Source organism: Crassostrea angulata, chromosome 1, assembly GCF_025612915.1.
Source record: "Crassostrea angulata isolate pt1a10 chromosome 1, ASM2561291v2, whole genome shotgun sequence".
Taxonomy (NCBI): Eukaryota; Metazoa; Mollusca; class Bivalvia; order Ostreida; family Ostreidae; genus Magallana; species Magallana angulata.
In genome coordinates this window covers 55,938,843-55,950,739 of record NC_069111.1, presented here as the reverse complement: position 1 = coordinate 55,950,739, position 11,897 = coordinate 55,938,843, and the positions used below count along the sequence as shown (strand labels likewise).

The 11,897-nt window shown below is 35.2% G+C and overlaps 1 protein-coding gene across 1 annotated transcript; it reads left to right on the top strand.

The window, feature by feature from the left end:
• Positions 1-5,486: 5,486 nt before the first annotated feature.
• Positions 5,487-10,926, top strand: LOC128187656 (uncharacterized). The gene is made up of 6 exons (XM_052858066.1): positions 5,487-5,658; positions 8,673-8,858; positions 9,151-9,231; positions 9,575-9,895; positions 10,168-10,249; positions 10,338-10,926. The coding sequence occupies exons 1-6, from the start codon at positions 5,595-5,597 to the stop codon at positions 10,831-10,833; spliced, it is 1,230 nt and encodes a 409-aa protein (XP_052714026.1). The 5' UTR covers positions 5,487-5,594; the 3' UTR covers positions 10,834-10,926.
• Positions 10,927-11,897: the final 971 nt, after the last annotated feature.

Genomic DNA, 11,897 nt, shown 5'->3' with positions numbered 1-11,897 from the left:
AGAGACGTTATTACCTCCTTCCAAAGCATTCAAGACGTTGTTGATACCTTCATACAATACATTCGTAAGACGTTGTCAATACCCCCTTACAATATATATTCAAGACATTGACACCTCCGTAAAATACATTATGGAAACATTCTGAATACCTCCATGCAATACATTTGGGATAATTTGTTGATACATTTGTATCTCCATACAATACTTTCGGGAGTCGTTAATACCTCTGTACAATACACTCGGAAGACATTGTTAAAACTTCTGTACAATACATTCGGGAGACATTGTTTATACCTCAATACAATACATTCAGGAGACATTGTTAATACCTCTATACAATACGTTCAGGAGATGTTGTTTATTCCTCCATACAATACGTTCAGGAGACATTGTTGACACCTCCGTACAATACATGCAGAAGACATTGATACCTGCATACAATAAGTTCAGGAGACATCGTTAATACCTCCGTACAATACATTCAGGAGATGTTGTTTATACCTCCATACAATACGTTCAGGATACATTGTTAAAACCTCTGTACGATACGTTCAGGAGATGTTGTTTATACCTCCATACAATACGTTCAGGATACATTGTTAAAACCTCTGTACAATACGTTCAGGAGATGTTGTTTATACCTCCATACAATACGTTCAGGAGATATTGTTAATACCTCCGTACAATACTTCAGGAGACGATATTCAAAACATTGATACCTAAGTAAAATACAATCACTACAAGAACTTGTTGATACCTCCGTACAATACATTCAAGGCGTTGTTGATACCTCCATACAATAAATTAAAGACGTTGTTGATACCTCCATACAATATTCAAGGCGTTATTGATGCCTCCATACAATACATTCAGGACACGTTGATAATACCTCCATACAATACATTCATGAGTATTGTTTTTACCTCTTTACAATACATTCAGGTGACGTTGTTAATACCTCCGTACAATATATATACTCAAAACATTGATAGCTCCGTACAATACAATCAGGAGACATTGTTAGAGTTACAGTACTTAATGGATTTATCAGTGCGCTTAACCCTTTCGCTGCCACGTCAAAAAAGACGTTATTACGCTTCAGTGCCAAGCATGACGTTATCAAATTCATGTTTTGACGTAACAATCTGACACAACGCGCCGTACCATTTTTTTATCGTTGCGGGATGCAGTTTTGTGATTAATTGATAATTTCTAATGTTATTATCGAAAACAGTGGCTTTTTATCCTTTTCTCTGTCATTTCAAATAAGACGTTACGCCATTCTTTTTTTTCTTCCTTTTTTAAGCGTCGCCAAATGAAAAAGAAATGTAAAGAAAACCACGCCTTTCAAAACAAATGAATTACTTCATTCATGATGCATGTTCCCAAGCTTTAACAAATACGTACATTTTTTAAAATAATCACTTTCCTATCCTGTCAATCCTTTATTATAATCCACGCGTACATGTGATTGTTTATCATTGAAATTGTAATTAGTCTATAAAATCGAACGCATATATCTCTTATTTCTTTGTTTGCATATATAAATTTCACGATAAAAAAAATATATCTGATTAGAGAGAGAGAGAGAGAGAGAGAGAGAGAGAGAGAGAGAGAGAGAGAGAGAGAGTTTAGTAGGTTGACTTTAAAAAATTAATAAATCATCGGATTTTTTTTCTAACCTTATGACATGCAATGCAAACTTAATCATGTTTGTCACACCAGAGTTTCCCTCAAATTGTGAAAAATGGAACCAAAAATCTTCAGTTGATGCATGGGGCGGGATTATCAAATACATTTAGTTATCACGAAAGTATACTGTCTAAATAGCAGTACTAAGTTTTCCCCCCAAATAATGTGGACATTTATTTTTAAAAACATCTTCATTCGCTCTCGCACCGTATGGGATTTACTGACCATGTACACACCATATTAGATCAACAGTAAATTATATGTGTAATTAAGCACAACACCAAATGTTTTAAAATAAAGCGATTTTATATAACCAACTTACATTGTTTAAGAGCCTGTATGCATCAGTTATACGACATTTTTGTAAGAATCATTGTCATTAATAGCGGATAATTTTCAAAAACTAATTAATTAGTTAAACGCAAATATGTTAGTAGTCAAGAGGTGGGTATTGCTGGCTGCAGCTGTAAGGGTTTATCATGATGCAATTTAAGAAATTCGCAAAAAAGGAATTGATTTTTAATGTGTGTTAGATAGGCAGACAGACAGACAAAGAATGACTGTGCTAGATTGGTAAGCAATTCTTTGTTCGTTTTAATAATCATTTCTATGAAATCGCGCAAGCATAAACGCCCATCCAAGTTTATGCTCGTACAGTCATTTGAGGGTATTTCGAATCACCCCGCGTTCCGTGTTTTAGAAAGTTTGATGTATCGCACTGCAATGTACAAAACACGAACAAATGAAACTCTCCAACAGTCATCACCTGCAAAGTTATTTATATATAGAGAGAGTTTTAAGAAGAAATGGCATACATTAATAAATTATTTTAAAATTGATACCGTGTATGTTTGTAACCGCATGCGCGGATCCGGAAAACATTTCCAGGGGGTGTCCGAGGGATAATTTTGTTTTCCAAGGTTGTAGAGGGGGTTTGAGGCCTATTTCGGGAATTTTGCTATGTAATCTTATTAATTTGAATTTTCCAAGAGGTGGAAGAAGGTGTCCAGGCACCCCCTTCTGGGTCCGCACATAAAACAACGAAATGTATTAAACATGCGTTTTTACACATACAAATGACTGTATTAATGATTTCGTAAATAGAATAATATATAAGCTTATCGTGAAATTTTTAAAGCTGCTATGTCCGATTTCATTTAAAATTTTGTGTGCGCTTTTATACGATGGTTATGCTAAGTATGTGTATTATAATAGATATTGCAGTAGTTTTCCAGGTTAATTAAGCCAATGAGAAAGTGATGTACACAATTTATTCACAAGACAAACGACATAAATTGTATTGATTTCTTTCGTCTCATATAAAAATTCGCTGCTTAGGTCAGGGCGGGTATGATTGTATTACGACTTTGTAAAAAAAAAATCAAATAAAGAATAAACGTCGGTACATTTTATTCACTAATATATGGAAAAGTGTTTTGTATACAATCGATACATCACATGCGGGTTGAATAAAAACCCAATCATTCGGGAACGAAACCAAACGGTTCCCGTTTCTAAACATTCCCAAGATGGAGTTGGTTTGTTTGATTGTTTTGTTTTTTGTGTTTCCATACGAAAAATTTTTATGTACTTTGAATATTTCAAACTTTGAAAGGAGATGGATTTTGCTTGTGTAAATAGGCAATTTAAGTTTCTAATATATTTGGTCTGTATGGAAAAATATTTGATACTCTCATAGCCAAAAAATCGAACTATATAGCTTTAAATTATCTGTATGTTTTAAAATCTTCCTTCTCTCAGATAGGTGAACACTATCTTAATTTTTACATTTTATTCCATACAAAGTAAAAACTTTTACCACATCATAGGTGTTATATTTACAATCCCGATCGTCAGTTGTAAACGTTTGAACTCTCGGAAAAAGATGTATAGTTTTGTTCTTAATGTTCTCCAATATCTTATCTTATTTATCGATACAACTACGATTGTGATTTATATCATTGTTCTAATATTCAAAGAATTAAAAACAACATAGACCTAAGAAAATTAACGATTATACATAGTTCATTATCATACGATGAAATATAAGTTATGAAATGCAAAACATTTACGATTCTATATCTCGATTCGAGCTAAGGAGTTTTTTGTTACCACCTTGTGGTCTTGCAGTTTTTTTAGTGATTAAATCCGCTTGACCAACTGAGTTGTCTAAAATATAATAATGATAACATTTTGTGATTAAAACATTGATATATTTTATATACTAAAATTATACATAAACTGAAAGAATAAAAAGTATTTTCTTAAAGTATATTACACTCCTAGAAATCTTTCCTTCGTTTACCGCTATATTTGCGCCTGTACACACAGTAGATGCTCTTTATGACCATAAAACAGGTAATGACTTGAAAGTCCGTGCGGACAGAACCATTCATGTGAAAATGTCTACGATGTGGTGTCCAATTTTAGAGACACGGTTGAAGTTTAGTTTCAAGAAAGAATGTCTCTGTTGGAAATGCTCTGAAGAAGGAGACAGAAGATATGAAAAAGATATCAATAGGACTCGAACCGGGGGGGGGGGGGGGGGGGGGGGGTGCACTGAAGTCTTCATCTCGAACACGGTCGAAGAAGCATCACCATTATCTCCAAATAAGTTATTACATGGAGTTCTTGTTTTTCTGTCCAAAGATTCAGTTTTGTTTTTTTATATGCATGAAAACTACCGTAAAATGTTACCAGGTGGAATTTTTTTTAAATGTTGATCATCTGATTAAATTTTTGTTCTGGGATCATATCAAAGTAATTTTTTCAGTGCCCCATTCCCCCATTCCTCCTTATTTGGCATATCGCAGTTTATATTGTCGTTCATTAATTAACTCTGAATGAAAAAAAATATATTAGGTACATGGCTGCCTCTTTTGGTGCTCTGTCAATATTTCAATTCTAAGTAAAAAAAGACACACGGTCTTCTTCAAGCGATTCATATTCTCTCGATTTCTTGCATATTATACAATACCAGAGAACGATGATATCTGTATTAGCTATTTACCCGATTTATGTTTTAAATTTAAAAAAAAAACCGCATGGATATTACCGATGTGTTTTATTTGATTTTTTTTTAAATCAGCACTAACGGCAGCATGAAAATAAAAAGTCGCGCGCACTCGAACTACACTCGGCCTTCGGCGGTGGACCAAAGTATTAGATCTCGCCTTGTTGGACTTAAGACCTGTATTTTGACAGTTTTTAAGATTATCCAAAGATATAACAATTTTGTGAGCTATGGTGAGATCTTATGACAAATTTTGGTCTTAAGATATAGATTTTAGTCAAAAGTCAGTTATGTTAAACGAGCCCCAGGTTCATATGGCAGAGAATGAAGGAAAAAGTAAGATTGGTCTTGCTCCTGTCGGGGAGGGGGCATTTCCTTTGGTCCACGTTGAGCATTAGGACATATATTATTTTCCGGTTCTGACTGAAAAATCATCGGGATCTATTTTAAAACAAAAACCACACGCCAGCCATGGTAAAACGCAGACAACGAATTGGCGCTGTGTGACGTAGTGACGTTATTATTATGATGTCATTTTTTACGTTGTGACGTTATCCGCAGTATTTCACCAAACACATAAATCATACAATGTATATTGATACAAATTTAAAAAATCAATAATGAAAAACAGAACCTGAATATATTTAATTTTATTTTAATGTATACTTTTTCAAATTGCCATAGGCCCAAATAGGCCCTGTGGCACTTAACGTAGATATTCAAATAGGCCCAAATAGGCCCTGTGGCACAGAAATGGTTAATAGGACATTTCATGCGTGACATTCCTCGCTCTAATCAACCGTGACGCTGTCCAAAGATTTTGTTTTGGTCAATCGGCCCGTGTCCACAAAAACATCTCTCGCTGTCACTCAGCGGCTGTACTGGAAACATGGCGTATAACGCAGTCATCACCAGCGGACTGATATTGCTCCTTCTACCGAACCAAACATCCGGTAAGAATTGTTTAACTTAACTAATTATTAGATATTAATTGAAAGGAGGATAATGACAATCAACGATACTTAGGGATTAAGTGTAAACCTAAAGTAAAGGCCTACAGGTGGGTGTGTTGGGCCCTTTGATCACGCAGTGCCAATTATCCAAACTATATGCGGAAACGACGCGTGATCATGACTGTGTCCATACTATAAAATGGACTGACCGTAAATCGTCTAGTCTGGGTTTAAGATCAATGTGTTTATCCCTTAGCGCTAACTCTTCTTAAAAGAACGAAAATTTCAAATCCTTCGTATAATTAGAATACTATTAATGTGTAAGCATTAGATTGATCGTATTTCTTATAACCAGATATCCTCAATATAAGGAGAGATCTCTCTCTCTCCCCTCTCTCTCTCTCTCTCTCTCTCTCGTGGACGTTGCTTTTTTCAGTCCGACATACACGTACAGGAGGTGTAATGCTGCACGACTACTCTAGAAGGTCATCAATGTTATGTACATTGTTATAATAATGATAGCATGAAAACGGTAAAATGTACATCGGAATGAAATTGACCCATTTATACTATAAAAGAGGCTGGGTACTCAACAAATCGCCCATCAGATCCTCCTTAAATTTAAGCCATAATTACTTATGTTGTAAGTTATATTATTTATTAAAGAAAAAATCTAAATAATTGAATATATCCTATATCGTTATATAGAGATGCTCGTTTGAAGAAAAGGAATGTACACATACATGTATCACCGGGGAAAATAAGATGTTTCTATATATCCGGCGACAATAAAACTAAAATGCTTTAGATGGTAAAAAGCACTTTATTTGAACTTTAGGTCGGTATGGGTGATTTCTGGGAATCCAAAAACTACACCGGAACAATCCGAAACCTAATTCCTCTCTCCCGACAATGGTGTATAACACAATTTAAATAAGAATTGAAAACAATAGAAATAAGCACTTAAGCACGAGTGACATATGTCATAGAGTAAAACTTCAATATGAGTGAGTCAATTAAATCAAAGGTGAGGTGTAAGAGTTAATAAAATAATTAAGCAATTATAACTGAAGTGAATTATTGTCTTGTACAAAGGGAAAGGTATATTTATGAATGGAGAACAGTTACTCAAATTTCACTCCATGATACATGTATGCAATACAGAGATCTTAGATCGTTTGAAGTTAATATACCTAAACATATATACATGTACTCTTAAAGTGGACATGACTATTCAGTGCTTTTAAAATGTAATGAAATTTTTTTATCACTATCAGTTCCATAAAAGTCTAGCTTTATATGAGTGTTGTTTTCCCAAGAATTCCACCCCGTTTACATTTAACAAACATACATTTTTTATTGATAAAGCTTTAAAAACATGCCTTTGTTGCTTTTGTTTGTTTGTTTTTTAGTATGTTTTACAACAGTTTTATCACCCCACCCCCTCAAACTTTCTGACAACAACTCTCTCATAATATTACGTATTTTGTATACAATGCGCGTTGTTGTTAATCCAATGAAATGTTCAGGGACAAAAATAAAAGCATTTGGATCAGTTGGCTGTTTTTAGAACAATAACTACTCGCTGTCAAATCGACAAAGGGTGGATTAATACATGTAAGGTTTCATAGAACCCAAGCTTCATCCTTCAGTCGATGCAATTGTAGTGTTTTATTACAGTTATTTGGTATATTGAGATTTTTTTTGCGATAAAAAGTGACAAAAATCATCAATTGCAATCGAAGTCTCATCGAAACAATAATGATAAAAACTCAATTTGTAAGCGAATTATAATTTGATGTAAGTTTTTGCTTTGTTGCGGAAATACTGCTCTACTCAGTACACATGTTTCAATCAGAATGGCATTATGATAAATAGTCTCAAAGTTGTTTGTCAAAATTATCTTTGATCTAAAAAAACACTAACCCTTGACAATTTTTATTTGCTGGCATCGTCCTTACTTTTATGGAAATTGTTTGTTTGTTGTTGTTGATATTGTTTTACGTTTATGTCCTGTTGATTGATATTATTGAGAAAATTACCACAATCAAAGTACTGAGAGTAAGGACAGTCTGGTTCCTGAAATTGTCAGCTAAACGAAGGCTGTATAATGTAGACAATTTTACACATTTATAATCTCCTTAAAAAGAAGAGCTTTGTAAAATACATGTTAAATATTATCTTGAATTTCAAAGTTATTCTCTAAGGGGACATGGTAAGGATTTTGGTCAAATTCTATTTTTCTGTCTTTATTATTTACAATGCTTCATGCATGCATTTCTAATGATCAAATGAAATTTGAGAGTCAGTCGTAGAGTTATAAGCAAGATACAGGACTCATAATTCTTCCTCATGTAAACAAGGCTCGTGTCCTGTTTTTGTTTACATAGGTTCAATATACCAGTAAAAAATCATTTTCAAATTGATTTGGTTTTCTTCCTATTCATTTATTACATAAATAAACATTTCCTAACGTTTAACACATTCATTTTAGGTCTAAAACTAGAATTTTCACTTCACCATTCAAAATGTAAACAAAATTAAAAAAAAATGATTTTTTTCTACCAAATTCGTGACAATGCCCCGTTAATAGATGTTTATGGCTAATATGCTTAAATGCACATGGCCACGATTTAAGTAATTTCAAATATTGTTTTCACAATTTTGACAGTTAAGTTGCTTTAAAAAGGTACATGTAATACTATTGGTTAGCCTAAATTTGAATGTCAGCCATGTTTTTGTTTACATGTTTACACGCGCAGTCTGTATCCAGATTGCAGGAAAAAATGCCTTATTTAGAAATGGAAAAAAAATGTGACAAACACTCAGATTTAAAACATTTTTTAAAAGACGTCAACATTCTTGCTAACAAAACAAGAAATATGGACTATGCATCTTGCCAGCTAACATTCAATTTAATTTTTAGTCATATATTAGAAATTACTCTGTAAAACATTGTAAATAACAAAATTGAATCAAAACTGAATACACTATTTAATATACATCTCCTGTAGCTAACCGGTTCCTGCTGTTTGTCCGTCATGATGACATGAACTACACGGAAGCCAAGGAAGCGTGTGAGAGTTTCGGGGGTCGCCTGGCCGTCCCGGGCTCGTTCAACGAGGAGGAGAGACTTGACGTCATGCAGTGTATCCCCCCAAACGTCGTCTTCTGGACCAATCAGAGAGGAGCAAAGGACGGTCTGTATCATTCGTCACTTATGGAAGGCGCTTTGCTTCCGCTCAGTTGCAATTGCAAAAGTCGAAGAAACAATTACAATATTTCTTGACCAAGAGCGGTGTGCAATGAAAACGTTTAAGAATTTTGCACATTGAACTTTTTTATAGTATACAAATATGACTATAACCATTCAAAGTTATTTCTTTCAATTGCATGTATATTTTCTATCTATTAAGTAGGAATTTCATTTTTGCTACATATTGTACCACTTCTTCACGGATTTAATCCAACCAGCTGATTGTTTATTTTCAGCTTGTTTAGTAACCTTCCTGTTGGACATCAAATGTTTCTACGAGAAGAGGTTCTACCAACACGACTTTTTGTGTGAGGCTGGTATGTATAGCTGAATGAACTACATTTCCCCCGCTCCGATAGGCAAACTCATTAAACTAGCTTTCCTTAATATCAATTTTTATCATTTAACAACAAGAAACACAAATCTTTTTGTTTTATAGAGTTTTGAAAAAAATACTGCAATTTAAATGAGAACAGCTGCTGCGTACGCATCAATGCGATTTAAAAACAAATTTAATCAATAAAGTCAGTCAAATGAAGGTATGATATATTTTGAGAATAAAAACATAAGGTGGCCAACGATTCATAAGAAATTGCGATATTAACCTTGTGTTTTTGACATTGGGACTGTGTATTCTCATAGAGCACTATTTGGTTATAGAGCGGGATTCGATCCGGTATTCGTATTACCTGAAAAGAGGAGATGTGTGCAGTAGTCAGGATATCCACCACTCCACGCTATCACCGGGCGGAAATACCACCACAACCACGACCCCCGTCAGCACGACACGGACCCCGGGGCCAGAGCTGACCCTCTCACCAATCAGAACACTGCAGACGATAGGAACACGGCCACCAGACGGCGACAAAACGACGCCATCGACTGACGTCATCAGCACACAGAGAGAGGTGGTGCAGAATGGTACAGAGATCAGTGGGGGACGGAACGGGGAGAAAGGGTCCGGGGGCGTGTCAAACATTGGTGGGTAAACAGCACATGATTCACAGTTGTTATGTAGTTGATCTGAGATCTTTTCGAAGATGAAATTGTGTACATTGTATTAAAAAGTTTGTAGTCAATACACACATCAAATAATGTGCAAGCAAAGTTTATAACGAAATAGCCTACTTTATTAATGCTTTGATGTTGAGTTGTTGACAGTGATTCCTTTTTATAGGTACACACTAAACTAAGATCTTCAAGGTATGATTCTGAAAACTCTAAGTTCATTGCCTACATTCTATTTTTTTTAGGTGCAAGTGCAGCCATTGCAATATTTTCTGCGATTTTAATATTGACAATTCTTGGAATCTTTTACGTTTATGTCAAACGAAAGTAAGTAGCTTGCCTTTTGCCATAAAATAAATATCAACGTGTTGTTGAATGATGTTAGGTTTAACATCTTTTGCATTTTTTCCAAAAGGAAACCGGAACTGTTGAGAAAAGCCTCGTTTTGGAAGACACCGGAACCAGTCCAAAACGAGTACGACACAGTTAGGCCCCGACAGGGACCGGAACATTCTTACGGATACATGAGGAGTTCCGATCCTCCCGGGGATTACTTACAACCAAATCCTTCCGCCATACGATCGCGAAACATTGACAACATAGATTATTTGGTAGAAGCAGACGACAACATAATTTCCGGGGTTGATCGTGCAGATTCTTGTCAGGCGGCGCAGGAAAATGACTACGACTACATTCACATAGACGACGCTGACTGCGGACAACCACCTCCTCCCTACGATCTTGCCAGAGCTATTCCGAACAGCGGTTATGAAAAGTGCAACCAATCACAAAACACATCTAAGACTCTGACATCACATGATTATTATAACACGCCTGATTCAAAAATTGCACCTCCGAGGGATTCAAACCGTAGTAATTCAGAATGTGTTACGAACAAAGTGGAGTTATAGATTTTAAAATTTTGTTGTATTTCGTCAAATTTGATACTCTGATTTATTTTTCTCCTAAGGAGTTTGTTATGGATAATAAACAGGGAAACTTGATTTCCCTAAGTAAACCAATCGTTGTAATTAGTAGACGTTGAATGCCAGCGTTGTTTGTACTCGGGACTTACACAAAAAGCTACATGTATCTGAATAAGAGTTTGGCGTGACTTATTTTCTATCTGCTTCATCATGATATTAGGAATTTTTAGGAAGAATACAGTCTTGTACACAATAGCCATCATACTTTTATGCTTCTGCTAAAATGACGAGGTTTGTCACTGACTGTTATTACCCCCCCCCCCCCCCCCCCGACCACCTCTACCTCCCATCCACGTTTTTACAGTACAGTAGTGCATGAATGTGTACCAATGTTTGGGATGAACGGCGGGTATTCTATGAAACAACATCTAACAAATCCGGTTCTTTATCCTTTAGGTTAGGAACATTCATTCATGGATTTTGTCATCACAGCTTTTTCCCCGCACACTCTTGTTTGGCTTTTGTTGTGGTGGCGCAGTGGTCTTTGTTGTGGTTTGTTAAAGTGTTCGAATCCGGGACGTGTTAGTATGGGTTGGACAGATGTATAAACGTTAGGATAGCATTTTTACTCGCGTTTACATGAGGACGAACGTAAGGGAACGTACTAGGAAACAGATATAAGATATAATTTGATTTATTTGGAATTGAGATGTGCAAGGCGTTTGTCTCTGATGTGCATATAGAAGGCCCGTTGAATTGAACGAAGTGGGGTAGGGTGGATGAGAGAGAGAGAGAGAGAATGACGGCGGATCATTTTCTGCTTTCAAAACCATTGCTACAAGTTAACTATACGACACAGTTTTATTTATTTGCGTAAAAGCTCAAAAGTTTATAAAACCAGTTTATAAAGTGTTATTTTATAGGTACGGATCCTAAACTTAAGTTGTGCAATGGTCTAATATAATGCTTTTGATAGTACATGAATAATTTATTAGTATTAGTAAGTAATGTGAATTGTGACAAAAACTTTCTAATGTTTGAGCAAATGT

Bases quoted from the DNA above. Each gene is read 5' to 3' on its own strand.
- LOC128187656 (XM_052858066.1), top strand. From the start codon at position 5,595: ATGGCGTATAACGCAGTCATCACCAGCGGACTGATATTGCTCCTTCTA. The intron at 5,659-8,672 runs GTAAGAATTGTT...CATCTCCTGTAG, and splicing joins TCTACCGAACCAAACATCCG to CTAACCGGTTCCTGCTGTTT. The intron at 9,232-9,574 runs GTATGTATAGCT...ATTTGGTTATAG, and splicing joins CGACTTTTTGTGTGAGGCTG to AGCGGGATTCGATCCGGTAT.